Source organism: Onychostruthus taczanowskii, unplaced genomic scaffold (assembly GCF_017590055.1).
Source record: "Onychostruthus taczanowskii isolate IOZ18803 unplaced genomic scaffold, ASM1759005v1 scaffold84, whole genome shotgun sequence".
Classification (NCBI taxonomy): domain Eukaryota; kingdom Metazoa; phylum Chordata; class Aves; order Passeriformes; family Passeridae; genus Onychostruthus; species Onychostruthus taczanowskii.
In genome coordinates this window covers 3,033,012-3,049,459 of record NW_024506332.1, presented here as the reverse complement: position 1 = coordinate 3,049,459, position 16,448 = coordinate 3,033,012, and the positions used below count along the sequence as shown (strand labels likewise).

The window sequence follows — 16,448 nt, the reverse complement described above, 5'->3', positions numbered from 1 at the left end:
GTTTGGGGGCACAGATAAACAGGCGCTGCCGTGTGCCCGCCCGTGCTCGGAGCCCGGTGCCGGTGTTGGTGCCAGCCCCGGGGTCGGGCCCTTTCACGTGGGGCCGGGCTGGTAGCACAGGGCTGGTGGCACCGGTGTCCTGCTGGTCCCCAGGCCGTGCGAGCGCTGCTGCAGCGCCAGCCCCTGCCAGCCGGGCCCCGCACAGCGCCGCGGCGGGCTCGGTGCCAGTCCCAGGCGGTGCCGGTCCCGGTCCCGGTGCCAGGCAGCGCCAGCCCCAGGCAGTCCCGGTGCTGGTCCCGGCGCCAGTCCCGGTCCCGGTGCCAGTGCGGGTACCAGGCAGTCCCCGTGCCAGTCTCGGTCCCGGTGCCAGTCCCCGTGCCAGTCTCGGTCCCGGTGCCAGGCAGCGCCAGCCCCAGGCAGTCCCGGTGCCGGTCCCGGTGCCAGGCAGCGCCGGTGCCGCGCGGTACCGGTGCGGGTTCAGCGCGGGTTCCCGGCAGTCCCGCTGCCGTGCCAGTGTCGGTGCCGGCCCCGTTCGGTGCCATCCCGGTGCCGTTGCGCGGCGGTGCCGCCTCGGTGCCGGGCGGATCCCGCCCCCGGCCGCAGCGCCGCCCCCGCCGCCCGTGCGGGGCTCCGGGGCTCTCGGGAGCGGGGCCGCTGCGGAGCGCGATGGTCCCGGCGGGGCCGCCCCGCTCCTGCCTCCTGCTGACGGCCGCGCTGCTGCCGCTGCTGCCGGTACCGGCACCGGGGGCAGCCCCGGGCCCCCCCGCGCTCACCGACGCCGAGATCGAGGAGTTTCTGCGCGGCTTCCTCGGACCCGGGGACGGCGGCGACCGGGACGGGGACCGGGACGGGGACGGGACGGAGCTGGGCTTCGGCACCGACCTCGGCACCGGCACCGGTGAGCGATCGGCCCAGGGTCCCCGGGAACGGGGTGCGGGACGGGGCTCCCCCAGCCCGGCCCCGCGCTCACCCGCCCCGGGGGCTGCTCCCCCTCCTGCCCCCGCAGGAGCTCCGGAGCCGCTGCCGGAGCCTGAGAAACCCAGGAAGGGGAAGAAGGAAAAAGCCCCCAAGAAGCCCAAGGAGAGACCCCGGGGCCCCAAGAAGGACAAGGACAAGGACAAGGAGCGGGGCAAGAACAAACCCCCCAAGAAATCCAAGGAGAAGCCACCGAAAGGCTCTGAAAAAACCCCAAAAGGATCTGAAAAAACCCCAAAAGGCTCTGAAAAACCCCCCAAAGGCTCCAAAAAGCCCAAGGAGAAGCCCCCCAAGGCCACCAAACCCTCTGGCAAGAAGCCACCAGTGCCACCAAGCCCCCCCACTATCCAACAGCCCTCCCAGGGCAAGGAGGATGAAGAGATACCCGAATTCCTGGAGCCTTCTCACAAGGAGGAGGAGGAGGAGGAGGATGGAGGTGTCCGAGGTCAGTTTTGGGGACACCCACCTTGGGGCTGGGGTGGGAGGTGTCAGCCCAGCAGAGCTTCACCCCAAATCCTGCCAGCTGCCCTGGCAGCATCTGCAGCTGGCTGGGCTTTGTCCCCTGGGGTTTCCCCTCTGTCCCCCCACTTTCCTCCCCACTGTGGGGCTGGGGGGGGTCAGGACAGGGCCTGGGGAGGCCGTGCCAGCCCCTCGCTCTGTCTCTGTCCCCAGGAGAGCTGGAGGAGCCACCAAATGAGCGCTGGGGGCTGGGCCGGGAGGACTGGAGCCCTGAGCCCCAGCCAGGTGAGTGCCCAGTCCCCAGGGCCACCACCCTGTGTCCTGGGGACACTCCTCTGCACCCTGGGGCTATCTCCTAGTGTCCTGGGACTGCCTCCCTGTCCCCAAATGTCACCTTCCTGCACCCCAATGTCATGTCCCAGCTCCCCAGGGCCATGCTCCTGCAACATGGGCCACCTCCTTGTCCCCAGATGCCACTTTCCTGCCACCCCAATGTCACCTCCCTTTGTCCCAGCACCATCTCCCTGCATCCCAGTGCCATCCTTGCACGCCAGGGCCACCTCCCTCCTCCCTGGTGTCCCTTCCCTGCACGCCACTGGGGTCACTCCCTGCTCCCGAGTGTCACCTCCTGCGTGCCCCAGGGCCACCACCCTCACCTCAGGGCCTCCTTCCTGGTCTCAAGTGCCACCTCCCCGCTGTCCCCTGGCTGTACCCCTGTGTCCCTTGTCCGCAGAGGTCCCCGAGGAGCCGGAGCCCCCGACCCTGGACTACAACGAGCAGCTGGAGCGGGAGGACTACGAGGACTGTACGGAGCTGGGCAGTGCGGGGGGCACGGGGGGCACTGGGACGTGTCACACAGCCAGTGCCACCCTCTGTGTCCCCAGTCGAGTTCATCCGGCGGCAGCAGAAGCCCCCAAAGCCCCCGGGCAGGAGGAGACCGGAGCGGGTGTGGCCCCAGCCCGAGGAGACGAGTACGTGGGAGCACGGGGACCGGGGGCTGGCACCGCCCAGGGTGACACTGGGGGACAGTCCCCAGCCTCGGGAACCCAGGGTGACACTGGGGGACAGTCCCCAGCCTTGGGAACTGAGGGTGACACTGGGGGACAGTCCCCAGCCTCGGGAACCCAGGGTGACTCTGGGGACAGTCCCCAGCCTTGGGAACTGAGGGTGACACTGGGGGACAGTCCCCAGCCTTGGGAACCCAGGGTGACACTGGGGGCAGTCCCCAGCCTTGGGAACTGAGGGTGACACTGGGGGACAGTCCCCAGCCTCGGGAACCCAGGGAAGCAGCATTTTGGGGTAGCCTGGGGTGGGGTGGACATGGGGACAGTGTAAGGGGTGTGGGGACCCTGTAGGGGTGTGGGGATCTCGTGGTGGCACGGGGGTCCTGTGGGGATATGGAGGGGTCCTGTGGGGACACAGAGAACCCTGCAGGGACATGGGGACCCTGTGGGGACACAGAGAATCCTACAGGGACATGGGGACACTGTAGGGACACAGAAAGCCCCATAAGGATATGGAGTTCCCACTGGAGCATGGGGAGTTCTTGGGGGGACACTTGTGGGGGTCCCTGGGGGGCATGGGCATCCCAGTGGGTACAGAGGGGTGCGCTGGGGACATGGGGACCTCACAGTACCAAAAGGGAAATGGGGGTGCCCCAGGGGCATGCTGACCCCATAGGGGTCATGCTGTCCCACATGGGGACCCCCGCTGCCTCCCCGTCTCCAGCTCAGCCCCTTCCCCTCCCCAAGCAGAGCCCGAGGAGCCCCCCCCGCAGCCCCCCCCGCAGGGCCCGGGGGGATGGGGGGGGTGTGCCCGTGGTGGGCAGTGTGCTCCAGGGTCGATGGCAGGGCCACAGGGAGGGTGGCATGTCCCTGGGCTGGGTTCCATGCCCACGGTGGGTGGCACATCACCAGGGTGGGTCCCGTGTCCCGTGGTCAGTGGCATGTCCCTGAGATAGGTGACACATCTGCATGGTGGGTGTCACCTCCCTGGAGTGGATGTCACATCGCCAGGGCGGCTGTCATGTCTTCAGGGATGGTGGCACATCCGTGGAGTGGGTGGCATGTCCCTGGGGTGAGTGACATGTCTGCATGGTGAGGGAGGTGGCATGTTCCCGGGGTGGGTGTCACACCCCTAGCATCAGTGGCACGTTCTTGGGGTGGGTGGCATGCTCCTGGGACTGGTGTCACCTCCCTGGGGTGGGTGTCACCTCACCAACAGCGAAGCCCAAGAAAGAGGAAGAGGAGGAAGAGGAGCGCTGGGTGGAGGAGAAGGGCCAGGACCGCAAAGGTGGGTGCCAGCCCCCATTCCTGTCCCCTCACATCTGTCCCTGTCCCTGCCCCCATCACTGCGCCTTTTCCTTTGCCAGGAAAACCCAAAAAACCAGGAGGAAAGAAGTGGGACCCAGATGAGGAGGAATGGGCCCCTCCAGCAGAGAAGAAAAGTGAGTGTCCCCATTCCTGGGGTGACAGGGACACCCTGCTGGGGAGTTGAAGTCCATCACCCCCTGCTGTCCCCAGGGTGTCCCCCGATCGGGCTGGAGTCCCACCGCATCGAGGATGACCAGATCCTGGCCTCCTCCATGCTGCGCCATGGGCTGGGCGCCCAGCGCGGCCGCCTCAACATGCAGGTGAGGGTCACGTCCCACGGCCACGGTGACACCCCCAGCCCCTGCCCCACGGGCTGTGGTGACACCCCAGTGCCCACCCACGGGTCACGGTGACACCCTCAGCCCCTGCCCCGTGGGTCACAGTGACACCCCCAGCACCCACCCACGGGTCACGATGACACCCCCAGCCCCTGCTCCATGGTGACACCCCCAGCGACCACCTATCTGTCAAGGTGACACCCCCAGCACCCACCCAAGGGTCACGGTGACACCCCCAGCCCCTGCTCCATGGGTCACAGTGACACCTCCAGCACCCACCCAAGGGCCACAGTGACACCCCCAGCTCCTGCCCCATGGTTACACCCCCAGCCCCACGGCCACAGTGACACCGCCAGCGCCCACCCATGGGTCACGGTGACACCCCCAGCCCCTGCCCCACGGCCACGGTGACACCCCCTGCCCTACGGGTCACGGTGACCCTCACGCCCACTCCCCGCTCCCCAGGCGGGCACCAACGAGGACGATTTCTTCGACGGGGCGTGGTGTGCCGAGGACGACAGCCGCGCGCACTGGCTGGAGGTGGACACGCGCCGCGTCACCATGTTCACCGGGGTCATCACCCAGGGCCGCGACTCCCAGATCCAGTACGGGGACCTGGGGCTGCAGCCGGGGACGTGGGGCAGGGGAGCAGCGTGGGGACCCCTGTCCCAACCTGTCCCTGTCCTCCCACAGCGACGACTTTGTCACCAGCTTCTATGTGGGCTTCAGCAACGACAGCCAGCACTGGGTGATGTACAGCAACGGCTACGAGGAGATGGTGGGGACCGTTCTGGGCGGGTGACATGGCAGCCACGGGGAGGGAGCCTCCGGGGTACATCTCTCCCTCCTGGGCAGATGTTTTACGGCAACGTGGACAAGGACACGCCGGTGCTGAGCGAGTTCCCGGAGCCGGTGGTGGCCCGATACATCCGCATCTACCCCCAGCGCTGGAACGGGAGCCTCTGCCTGCGCCTTGAGGTCCTGGGGTGCCCCCTCTCTGGTAACAGTCACCCCAAAGCAGCCTGGGGGCCACGGGGGTGGGACCTCTGCAGCCATCCCCCGCTGCTGTGTCCCTGTCCCCTCCACAGCTGTCAGCAGCTACTACACCCAGCAGAACGAGGTGACCTCCACGGACAACCTGGATTTCCGACACCACTCCTACAAGGACATGAGGCAGGTGGGCACTGCTGGGGGGGCAGATCCAGCAGGGGTGAGATCCTCTGTGGGGATGGGACACCCATGGTTGTGAGATCCTTCATGGTGGTGGGATCCTCCACGAGGAGCAGACACCTCTGTGGTGGTGGGCACATCTTTGGGGCATGGCATTCTCTGTGGCTGTGGGCACTTCCATGGCGGTGGGCATCTTCGGAGGGTGGGACCCTCCATGGGCGTGGGATTCTCTGCAGCTCTGGGCTCGTCCCCCCAAGCCCTGCCCCCATGTCTCCCCACCCTGCAGCTGATGAAGGTGGTGAATGAGGAGTGTCCCACCATCACCCGCATCTACAACATTGGCAAGAGCTCGCGGGGGCTGAAGATCTACGCCATGGAGGTCTCCGACAACCCGGGCGAGCACGAGACGGGTGAGGGAGGTGTGAGGCACTGGGGCCCCCGGCCGTGCTGCCAGGTGTTTGCTGACCCTCCTGGACCCCCCAGGTGAGCCCGAGTTCCGGTACACGGCGGGGCTGCACGGCAACGAGGCGCTGGGCCGGGAGCTGCTGCTGCTGCTGATGCAGTTCCTGTGCAAGGAGTACCAGGATGGGAATCCCCGCGTGCGGGGCCTGGTCACCGACACCCGCATCCACCTCGTGCCATCCCTCAACCCCGACGGCTACGAGCTGGCCCACGAGGCGGTGAGGAGGCCGTGGGGCAGTGGGATGGGATGGCAAAGCCCCCCCATCACAGCTCACCAGTGCCCTGGGCTGGCCGAGGGCTCCAAGCTGGGCACCTGAGATGTGCCAGAGAAGGGGATGGCACCAGGAGCAGTGGGTGGGACATGGGTGGTGGGATGCAGCCCCCCTGGACTCACCAGTGTCCTGGGCTGCCCGCAGGGCTCCGAACTGGGCAACTGGGCGCTGGGCCATTGGACAGAGGAAGGCTTTGACCTCTTTGAGAACTTCCCCGACCTGGCCTCAGCGCTGTGGGCAGCCGAGGAGAGGCGGCTGGTGCCCCACCAGTTCCCCAACCACCACATCCCCATCCCGGAGCACTACCTGTCCGAGGATGCGGCGGTGAGTGCGGCACAGGGCACACGGGCGGGGAGAGGGTGGCAGGGGGGTGACACCTCATGCCCTGCATTTGCCTCACAGGTGGCAGTGGAGACACGGGCTGTCATGGCGTGGATGGACAAGAACCCTTTCGTACTGGGAGCCAACCTGCAGGGAGGGGAGAAGCTGGTGTCCTTCCCCTTCGACACGGCCCGGCCCAGCCCCCCAACGCCGGCAGCCGCCCCCCGCCCGCTGGACTACGAGGATGAGCGCCCTGAGCTGCAGGAGACCCCCGACCACGCCGTGTTCCGCTGGCTCGCCATCTCCTACGCCTCGGCACACCTGACCATGGCCGAGACCTTCCGCGGGGGCTGCCACACGCAGGACGTGACCGACGCCATGGGCATCGTGCAGGGCGCCAAGTGGCGGCCCCGGGCTGGCAGTAAGTTGGGGCCAGGGGCCTGGCTGCCCCATAACCCGGCCACTGGCAGGTGAGCAAGGGGCTGGGTGGGTGTGTCTGTGCTCTTGCAGGTATGAATGACTTCAGCTACCTGCACACCAACTGCCTGGAGCTCTCCATTTACCTGGGCTGTGACAAGTTCCCCCACGAGAGCGAGCTGCAGCAGGAGTGGGAGAACAACAAGGAGTCTCTGCTCACCTTCATGGAGCAGGTGTGTAGTGGGACACGACCACAGCTGCCCCAGCTGTCCCACGCCGTTCCACTCACCCCTCTCCCTCACCCAGATCCACCGGGGAATCAAGGGCGTGGTGACAGACCAGCAGGGAGAGCCCATTGCCAACGCCACCATTGTGGTGGGGGGCATCAACCACAACGTCAGGACAGGTAGGTACTGCGGGGTGCTGGCAGGGCGCCGGCAGCACCGTGCCCACCCCACCCACCCTGCTGCCCCCGTACCCGCAGCCAGCGGCGGGGACTACTGGCGCATCCTGAACCCGGGCGAGTACCGCGTGTCGGCGCGGGCCGAGGGCTACAACCCCAGCGTCAAGACTTGCCACGTGCTCTACGACATCGGGGCCACCCAGTGCAACTTCGTGCTGTCCCGCTCCAACTGGAAGCGCATCCGGGAGATCATGGCCATGAACGGGAACCGGCCGATCCGCCGCGTGGTGCCCGGCCGGCCCATGACGCCCCGCGAGCGCATGCGGCTGCGGCTGCGGCTGCGGCACCGCATGCGGCTGCGGGAGCAGATGCGGCTGCGGCGCCTCAACGCCACCACGGCCGCCAGCGGCCCCACGGCCCCGCCGCCCACCACGGCCCTGCCCTTCCCCTTCAGCAGCACGGCCTACACGCCCTGGAGCCAGGAGCCGCCCACTGCCGGCACCTGGGAGATGGACACCGAGACAGAGGTGGTCACCGAGCTGGTGACAGAGACGGAGGGCTGGGAGTTGCACACGGGGACGGCGCAGCCGCTCACCACGGCCGAAACCTACACCGTGAACTTTGGGGACTAGGGACACGTGACCCCTCACTCTGCTTCAAGCTGTGGTTCGGACGCTTTGGCATCCGCTTCCAGCACCTTCCCTGAGCCCAGGCAGCTGTTCCAGGTGGGCTCCAGCCCCTCACCTTGCTGCTTCCAAAGGACTGCAGGCATTGTCACCAACAGCTGGGTGCTGTCAGGGACACGCTACCCCATCCCTCGGAGCCGGGCAGTGCCAGCCCACTGTCCGTGTCCCAGTGGGGTGGCAGGGGTGGTACTGCTCTCCTGGGCAGGGCCCATGGAGGCGGGCACAGCCTTTCTCCCCTCCATACAGTTTTTGTTACACAAATAAATCAAGTTATATTGGTATGAACATCTTGCCCCTCCAGTGCTTCCCCAGCTCCGTCACCTCCCAGAGGACAGACAAATGCAGGTGGTGCCAGGACCCCTTGAGGGGTGGGGGCTTGTGGAGTCTGTGGTCAGTGTCCAACTTCCATGTCCCCATCCTCACTGTCAGCCCCGAAGCTGGAGAAGGTGATGGGCTGGCAGCTGAGGTCGCGCAGGTTGACGAGGCAGGCGGTCTGCGTGGCGCTGAAGTCCGGCACCGCCAGCAGCAGCACCCGCTGCCCCTCCTTCCCTGCAAACACAGGTGGGTGTCAGGCAGAGGAGCCCCCCGGCAGCCCCAGGAGGATCAGGGGGTGCTGCGAGACCCACCTTGGAGCAGCTTGGACTGGAAGCGGGGCGCATTGCCGCAGAAGTAGACGTGAGGGCACTCGGTGAGGATAAACGGGTCAGATTTGTAGAACGGGTAACAGCCTGGGGAAGATGGGAATTAGAGGGGAAGCCCCTGGCAAAGACCCCCCCCCCCCACTCAACAACCCCCCAGCCCTCACCATACCCAGGGTGTCTGGGGCCGTGGGGCTGATGTGTCCTGCCAGCAGTGTCCACTCCAGGATCTCCAGGTAGTCATCCATGCTGCTGTACTTGAAGATATCACTGATGTTTTGTCCTGACGTCCCTAAAAACCTGCATCATGGAGGAAAGAAGAGCAGCTTTAGCTGCTGGACATGCCGGGACGTGTCCCTTGGTCCCACGGCACTGACAGGCAGCAGAGCTGGTAGGTTTGTTTACCTGACCCCGTCCAGGCTGGCCTGGTAGGGGTTGGTGACGAGGCGCAGGGTGGCGTAGGCGCTGGCCAGGGGCAGCATGCAGCGGTGCAGCGGCTGCTGCGGCAGCGTGTAGTTGGTGGGGTCAAACTCGCCGGGCATCACATCCACGGGCACGGAGGTCTGTGGGTACAGTGGGATCAACTGGGTGGCCAAAGTGCCCTCCAAGAGGGCTCAGAGCAAAGCCCTGGTGTCACTGCTGCTGCTTTTCCTCAGGACACCCCACTCGGCTTCACCGAGGATCCCAGGAGAAGGATTTGGAGCTGCCTCTCCATATGGGGTGCTCGAAGGGAAGCTGGGTGCTGGGGAAGGGGGTTTTGCCACCCTGCACCCCAGACTGTTACCCTGCCTCAGGAACAAGGCTCCTTCCCCCAGAGGCACCCGATTCCATGGCCAACCCCGAGCACTCACACAGAGCTGCAGCAGGATCTCATCCAGCATCTTCACAGCCTCCACACTTGCAGCCTGTGTCTTCTTGGTCAAGTACTTGGCCTGGGTAAGCAGGAAGACAGTGAGGGACAGCCCTGCACCCCCTCTGCCCCCTCCCCACGCCCCAAGGGAGGCCGCAGCCCCCTCCTTGCCGTACCTTGTTGATGGTGTCTCGGCTCTGCGTGTTCTGGCTCAGCAGATTCCCAGCCAGAATGACACGGGTGATGTGGGCAGCACAGCTCTGCTCGCCCTCTGCCCCCAGCTGCCCCGTCACCACATCCACCAGCAGCTGAGTGCTCAGCAGGGCCTCCCCACTGACGCTGCCCAGCCCCAGCCCCGAGGCCAGCAGCACGAACCTGCATGGATGGAGAGGCTCAGGCAGTCTGCCACGCTCCCAAACTTAGGGGCTTCAGAGAGCCAGGGCAGGGGGCCCAGACCCCCTGGCAGCCCCCTGGGCAGCAGGGTCTCAGGGATGCAGCAGGGACACAGTGCCAGCCCCAGCTGTGCTGCTGCTGCTGCCTCACCGGTCGGAGCTGGGCCCGCTCCAGGGCAGCGCGGGTGGCAGGTCGGCGAAGCAGTGATCCTCCACCAGGAACCTGCCATCTTCCTGCTCGCAGCCATACACGGCCACGATGGTCCCTGCAGCACAGCAGGCACTCAGCCCCAGCCAGCCCTGCAGGCCGGCTGCCACCAGAGCTGTCCCTTACCTGTCACCAGCCTCTGCACATCGATGGCTCCGTCCAGCTTGATCCGCTGCAGCTCATCCTCCAGCATCAGCTGGTCACAGGGCTGGATGTACTTGGGCAGGGGGGGCTGAGGCACCAGGTTGTGCTGCGAGAGCACAGGGACAGCTCTGATGGCCTCAGCAAGGACCAGGAGCCCCCAGGGACCCTTCCCAACCCCAGCCCCCCATCACCAGTACAGCCAACACCCCAGCTGGGGTCCCAGCAGCTGGAACTCCTCAGGTGGGCTGGTTTCACTCACTGAGCAAGAGTGGTGGCAAGCAGGCAGGGAGAACAGATGGACAAAGGGTGGGTTTAGTTTGGACATGGGGAAGGAATGTGAGGGTAGTGAGGCCCTGGCACAGGTTGCCCAGAGCAGCTGTAGCTGCACCTGAATCCCTGGAAGAGTCCAAGGCCAGGTTGGATGGGGCTTGGAGCAACCTGGGCTAGTGGAAGGTGTCCACACACGCTGGCACCAAGGTGACCAAGGGCCAGGCCATCCTGCTCAAATCTCTGCCAGTTCCCTGGCTACAACGAGCACAAGGAAGCCATGGTGAGCTCTCAGGTGGGCTGGCACAGCCCCCCCGAGCTGTGTGGAGGAGGAGAGGGCGAGCCCATTACCTCCTCGCTGATCTCCTGCAGGATGGAGGGCTGGAGCTGCATGTCCTTGAAGAGCGTCCCCACCACGCAGCACTTCTCTCCCTCCTGCAGCTCCGAGAGCCTCCGCAGTGCAATGTCCTCCCCTGTGGAGACACACGGGGGTCGGTGGCCCTGGGGTGACGCGGGCACGGCGCAGGGCTGGCGGGAGCAGCTGCAGGGCCCCAGCGCCGAGGTGCTGGGGAATGTTGGGAAGCCTCCTGCCTCTCCTCGAGGCACGGCGCCCAGCAGACATGTGTGGGCCAGATGGGGCCGAGGAGCATTCCAGAGCCTGCAAGCCTGCAGGCATTTCCTCTGTGCTGGGGGGAAAGCTGGGTCACGATGGTGTGTTCAGCTCCCACTAACAGCTCTGCCTGGGAAGGGCCCAGGATGCACCCTGGGCACGGGGGGCTGCTGTTCCAGGGCCCAGGATACACCCTGGGCATGGAGGCTGCTGTTCCAGGGCCCAGGATACACCCTGGGCATGGAGGCTGCTGTTCCAGGGCCCAGGATGCACCCTGAGCATTGGGGGCTGCTGTTCCAGGGCCCAGGATGCACCCTGGGCATGGGGGCTGTTGTTCCTGGGCCCAGGATGCACCCTGGGCATGGGGGGCTGCTGTTCCTGGGCCCAGAATGCACCCTGGGCATGGGGGGCTGCTGTTCCAGGGCCCAGGATACACCCTGGGCATGGGGGGCTGCTGTTCCAGGGCCCAGGATACACCCTGGGCATGGGGGCTGCTGTTCCTGGGCCCAGGATGCACCCTGGGCACGGGGGGCTGCTGTTCCAGGTCCCAGGATGCACCCTGGGCACGGGGGGCTGCTGTTCCTGGGCCCAGGATACATCCTGGGCATGGGGGCTGCTGTTCCCGGGCCCAGGATGCACCCTGGGCACGGGGGGCTGCTGTTCCAGGGCCCAGGATACACCCTGGGCATGGGGGCTGCTGTTCCCAGGCCCAGGATGCACCCTGGGCATGGCGGGCTGCTGTTCCTGGGCCCAGGATGGACCCTGGGCATGGGGGGCTGCTGTTCCTGCTCTCTATCCAGGGGATGACCCAACATCCCACTGGGAGCTGACAGGCAGGAGATCACTCAACCCCCCCAAACCTGATCTCTGCCAGGGCCAGATCCTCTGCCCCAGATCCCTGCTGGAATTCAGGATCCCCATCACTTCCAGAGAAGGTCCTGGCATGCTGCCAGGTCCCTGGGCTTTAGGCAGGGATCCACAGAGGATGCAGGCAGGGAGAACCTCGGGAGCTGCAAGAAGCATCACAGCCCCAACGGCATCCACCTTGTGGCTGAGGAGCAAACATCTCCCTCATCACAAGGTGAGCCCAAAACTGGGGACCCAGAGGTGCTCCAGCCCCATCCAGTGCGTGTCCTCCCATCCAGTATGGGGCTGTGGGACTGTCATTCCCTGCTTAAACCAGCCTGTGAAGTCCATCCTGAGCCTGAGGCCCTGGAGAAGAGCGAGGAACCTGCTGCTGGTCTCCTCTCCCAAAACAACACTGCCTGCACCAGCTCCTCATCCCTTCTGGGTGACACTTCTCCTCCCAAAAATCCCACTTTGCTCATCACGCGCTGCTGAACGTGACTCTTGTCCCAGGGAGAGCACCCCGCTGCCATCCCTGGCACCCCACGCTGGAAACATGGATTCCCGAGCCCAGGAATGCAAACACTCTGAGTCAGAACAAAAACAGTCCTGTTGAACTTTCTTATTTTTGGCTCAAACTCCCCAAAAATGTGTGTTCGGGAGGAGGGGGCCGTGCTCTCCAGATTTTTGCCCGCAGGCGCTTCCTGCTGGGAGACAAACCCCAAAATCTGGTCCCATCCCAGGACTCCAGGAGGTGGAGTTTACAAACCACTGGGTCCTGTCACACTTGGCCAAGCCCAGGGTGGCCAACCAAGGAACGACATCCGCAGTGGGACCAGCACTGGCTTTGCTTCCACAAACCCAGGGGGCTGGGGAGAGCACAAGCACAGGCGTCCAGCCCAAAAGCTTCCACTGAAGGGGATTTTGCCCATAGAAGGGCAAAGCTGAAGGAAATTTGATCTCAGGCCATGCCCAGGCTGGGGAGGGGGGGCACAGCCCCAGCAGCGTTGCTTCATCCCGCGGATGGAAACTCTGAGCACGAGGGTCCCACCCGCAGAACCACAGCCCCCCCCCAGGCAGGAAACAGCCCCCCCAGCACCTCTCACCCCCCTGTGCCCCACTTCCTGGCCTGGGCCCCACAGCCCCAGCCTGACAAACACTGCTCCTGCTCCCTAAAGCGTGTGGGGCAATGTGGCAACCGTGGTCTCCCTGCACACACCCCCCTGCTATCTGTGATGCAGCTTGTCCCAAGGTCAGCACTCCCGGTGGGAGCTGCAGCAGGATTACCCCATAATCCAGTGGGTTATCCCATCATTCCTGTGCATGCCAGAGCTGGGGGGCTGAGCTGCTTGCTCTGCTGCACACCTGTGTCAAGGGTAAAATGATGCTGGGGACTGGCACAACTGGGTACACTGGAGCTGCTCGGGTTGCAGGAAGGTTCTGGGTGGATCCCAGCCTGGCAGGGATGGACTCCCCCCAACAGGGATGGATTTTGTCCCCAGGGATGCCTGCAGGGTACATCCAGCCTGGGGAACACTCACCCCTGGATTCCAGACACAAATCTGGTCAAACACACAGATAAAATCCAAAGGCAGCTCCACACATGTTGGTTGCCAAGGCCACCCCTAACCCGTGTTCCCAAGTGCCAAATTCACACAGCCATTATTTCCCCACAGGGATGGGCACTCCAGCATTGCCCTGGGCAGCTGTGCCAGGGCTGGACTGCCCTTTCCAGGAAGGAATTTTCCCAGTATCCAACGTGAACCTCTCCTGGTGCAAATTCAGGTCGTGTTCTCTTGTTCTGTCCCTGTTCCCAGGGAGCAGAGCCCCCACTGGCTGCCCCCTCCTGCCAGGAAATTGTGGAGAGCCAGAAATTCCCCCCTGAACCTCCTTTTCTCCAGCCTGAGCCCCCCCAGCCGCTCCTGCTGCTGCAGCTTTGTCCCCACCCCTGGACTCCAGACCCTCAGTGTTTTCCCCAAGGCAGTATTTCCCTGGGCAGTGCCTTTCCTTGGGCAGTGTTTTCCCAGTGGCAATGTTTTCCCTTTCCCCTGGCAGTGTTTTCTCAGTGCAGGTTTCCCCTTTTCCCCTGGCAGTGTTTTCCCTGGGACAGTGTTTTAATCAGTGTTTCCCCTTTTCCCCTGGCAGTGTTTTCCCCCTGGGGCAGTGTTTCCCCAGTGCAGGTTTCCCCTTTCCCCTGGGAGTGTTTCCCTTTTCCTCTACCAGTGTTTTTCTCAGTGCTTTCCCTTTCCCCTGGCAGTGTTTCCCTTTTCCCCTACCAGTGTTTTTCTCAGTGCTTTCCCTTTCCCCTGGCAGTGTTTCCCTTTTCCCCTGGGCAGTGTTTTCCCTGGGGCAGTGTTCCCTTTTTCCCCAGCAGTGTTTTCCCAGGGCAGTCTTTTTCTCAGTGCTCCCCTTTCCCCCTAGGGCAGTGCCTTTCCCCTGGCAGTGTTCTCCCTGGGGCAGTGCTGACCTTTCCCCTGGCAGTGTTTTCCATGGGGCAGTGCTTTCCCCTGGCAGTGTTTTCCCTGGGGCAGTGCTCCCCTTTCCCCTGGCAGTGTTTTCCCAGGTGCAGTGCTGCCCTTTCCCCTGGCAGTGTTTTCCCCGGGGCAGTGCTCCCCTTTGCCCTGGCAGTGTTTTCCCAGTGCAGTGTTTTCCCTGGGGCAGTTGCCTCCTGCAGTGCCTTTCCCTCGGCAGTGTTTTCCCTGGGGCAGCGTTCCCCTTTCCCCTGGCAGTGTTTTCCCGGGGCAGTGTCCCCCTTTCCCCTGGCAGTGCCTTTCCCCTGGCAGTGTTTTCCCTGGTGCAGTGTTTTCCCTGGTGCAGTGTCCCCCTTTCCCCTGGCAGTGTTTTCCCTGGGGCAGTGTTTTCCCTGGGACAGTGCCTTTCCCCTGGCACTGTTCTCCCTGGTGCAGTGCTCCCCTTTCCCCTGGCAGTGTTTTCCAGTGCAGTGTTTTCCCTGGTGCAGTGCTCCCCTTTCCTCTGGCAGTGTTTTCCCTGGTGCAGCGTTCCCCTTTCCGCTAGCAGTGTTTTCCCGGGGCGGTGTCCCCCTTTCCCCGGCAGCGTTTCCCCGCGGCAGCGCTCTCTCCCCGCTCACCCCATCGGCCGCGGGCTCGCCGCTCCAGGCGGGGCCGCATGGCGGCCAGGCGCACGGCGTAGATGTGGGCGTACTGCCGGCAGAAGCTGCGCTCGCCCAGCTGGAAGGGCTGCGAGCAGTCCGAGTACCCGCCCGCCGCCACCCGGGGGAAGGTGGGGGGCTCCTTTCCCCTGGCAGTGTTTTCCCTGGGGCAGTGCTTTCCCCTGGCAGTGTTTTCCCCGGGGCAGTGCTCCCCTTTCCCCTGGCAGTGTTTTCCCTGGGGCAGTGTTTTCCCTGGGACAGTGCCTTTCCCCTGGCACTGTTCTCCCTGGTGCAGTGCTCCCCTTTCCCCTGGCAGTGTTTTCCAGTGCAGTGTTTTCCCTGGTGCAGTGCTCCCCTTTCCTCTGGCAGTGTTTTCCCTGGTGCAGCGTTCCCCTTTCCGCTAGCAGTGTTTTCCCGGGGCGGTGTCCCCCTTTCCCCGGCAGCGTTTCCCCGCGGCAGCGCTCTCTCCCCGCTCACCCCATCGGCCGCGGGCTCGCCGCTCCAGGCGGGGCCGCATGGCGGCCAGGCGCACGGCGTAGATGTGGGCGTACTGCCGGCAGAAGCTGCGCCTTTCCCCTGGCAGTGTTTTCCCTGGGGCAGTGCCTTTCCCTCAGCAGTGTTTTCCCAGTGCAGTGTTTTCCCTGGTGCAGTGCCTTTCCCCCGGCAGTGTTTTCCCAGTGCAGTGTTCTCCCTGGGGCAGTGCCTTTCCCTCGGCAGTGTTTTCCCTGGTGCAGCATTCCCCTTTCCCCGGCAGCGTTTCCCCGCGGCAGCGCTCTCTCCCCGCTCACCCCATCGGCCGCGGGCTCGCCGCTCCAGGCGGGGCCGCATGGCGGCCAGGCGCACGGCGTAGATGTGGGCGTACTGCCGGCAGAAGCTGCGCTCGCCCAGCTGGAAGGGCTGCGAGCAGTCCGAGTACCCGCCCGCCGCCACCCGGGGGAAGGTGGGGGGCTCGCCCGCCGGGGGGGCCAGCAGCCCCTGTGCCGTGGGGGCCGCCTGCTCCGAGAACATCCTCCGGGGCTCGGGTCTAACCACGGCTCTGGAAAACAAACCGGCGAATTGAGGATGCGGTGAGACACAACAGCCCCCTGAAAATGGCCATTCCCGCCCCAAAATGCAAACCACGGCCGGGCCCGAGCCTTCCCCTGCATGCTGCAGCCCTCAGAGCCCTTCCTGCAACCCAGGGCATCCCGACCTCATCCTGAGCGCACCATCCCCTCCCGCGATCCCCCGCTCTCCCCAGCGGGCCCCGCACAGCCCCCAGCAGACACTCGGCCCGGTACCACCCTCCTACCGGCGGCACCGGGACCACCGAGGACACGACAGGCCCACCGCCCCAGGCCCCCCCAGGCTGCAGACCGCACAGCTCCCCCCAGCCGGTCCGTGCGGGGTGAGGGGGCACAGGCCGGTCATGTACCGGGTGAGGGGTCAGAGGCCGGTCCGTGCGGGGTGAGGGGTCACAGGCCGAGGGTCGCCGCCGGTACCGGGGCCCGCCATGGTGGGCGGGGCCGCGGCGGGAAAAGGCGCGAACGCCGCGAAGACGGAAGATGTGCGCCGCGCGGGGAAATGACG

The 16,448-nt window shown here is 65.2% G+C and overlaps 2 protein-coding genes across 3 annotated transcripts; one reads left to right on the top strand and one right to left on the bottom strand.

Moving 5' to 3' along the window:
* The first annotated feature begins 616 nt into the window (after positions 1–616).
* AEBP1 (AE binding protein 1) lies at positions 617–8,091 on the top strand. The gene is made up of 20 exons (XM_041424745.1): positions 617–898; positions 1,007–1,420; positions 1,648–1,719; positions 2,168–2,239; positions 2,319–2,405; positions 3,189–3,254; positions 3,523–3,726; positions 3,806–3,880; positions 3,957–4,066; positions 4,550–4,689; positions 4,778–4,862; positions 4,940–5,084; positions 5,173–5,261; positions 5,541–5,664; positions 5,738–5,934; positions 6,133–6,312; positions 6,391–6,730; positions 6,820–6,959; positions 7,033–7,132; positions 7,211–8,091. Exons 1-20 carry the CDS (start codon positions 667–669, stop codon positions 7,759–7,761), a joined length of 3,423 nt encoding a protein of 1,140 aa, XP_041280679.1. The 5' UTR covers positions 617–666; the 3' UTR covers positions 7,762–8,091.
* POLD2 (DNA polymerase delta 2, accessory subunit) lies at positions 8,081–16,426 on the bottom strand. Of its 2 annotated transcripts, XM_041424677.1 has the most exons (12): positions 16,294–16,426; positions 15,810–15,915; positions 14,859–15,000; positions 10,666–10,787; positions 10,030–10,153; positions 9,847–9,961; positions 9,480–9,678; positions 9,305–9,385; positions 8,859–9,016; positions 8,626–8,753; positions 8,442–8,543; positions 8,081–8,364 (listed from the first exon to the last, which is right to left on the bottom strand). In XM_041424677.1, exons 2-12 carry the CDS (start codon positions 15,885–15,887, stop codon positions 8,207–8,209), a joined length of 1,407 nt encoding a protein of 468 aa, XP_041280611.1. In that variant the 5' UTR covers positions 15,888–15,915; positions 16,294–16,426; the 3' UTR covers positions 8,081–8,206. The 2 variants fall into 2 exon arrangements, with proteins under 2 accessions (XP_041280611.1, XP_041280610.1); XM_041424676.1 differs by lacking the exon at positions 14,859–15,000 and having other exon boundaries at positions 15,668–15,915.
* Positions 16,427–16,448: the final 22 nt, after the last annotated feature.

Bases quoted from the DNA above. Each gene is read 5' to 3' on its own strand.
- AEBP1 (XM_041424745.1), top strand. From the start codon at position 667: ATGGTCCCGGCGGGGCCGCCCCGCTCCTGCCTCCTGCTGACGGCCGCG. The intron at 1,421-1,647 runs GTCAGTTTTGGG...CTCTGTCCCCAG, and splicing joins GGAGGATGGAGGTGTCCGAG to GAGAGCTGGAGGAGCCACCA. The intron at 6,731-6,819 runs GTAAGTTGGGGC...GTGCTCTTGCAG, and splicing joins GTGGCGGCCCCGGGCTGGCA to GTATGAATGACTTCAGCTAC.
- POLD2 (XM_041424676.1), bottom strand. From the start codon at position 15,887: ATGTTCTCGGAGCAGGCGGCCCCCACGGCACAGGGGCTGCTGGCCCCC. The intron at 10,788-15,667 runs GTGAGCGGGGAG...GTGTCTCCACAG, and splicing joins GCGAGCCCGCGGCCGATGGG to GGGAGGACATTGCACTGCGG. The intron at 10,154-10,665 runs GTAATGGGCTCG...GTGCTCTCGCAG, and splicing joins TGCAGGAGATCAGCGAGGAG to CACAACCTGGTGCCTCAGCC.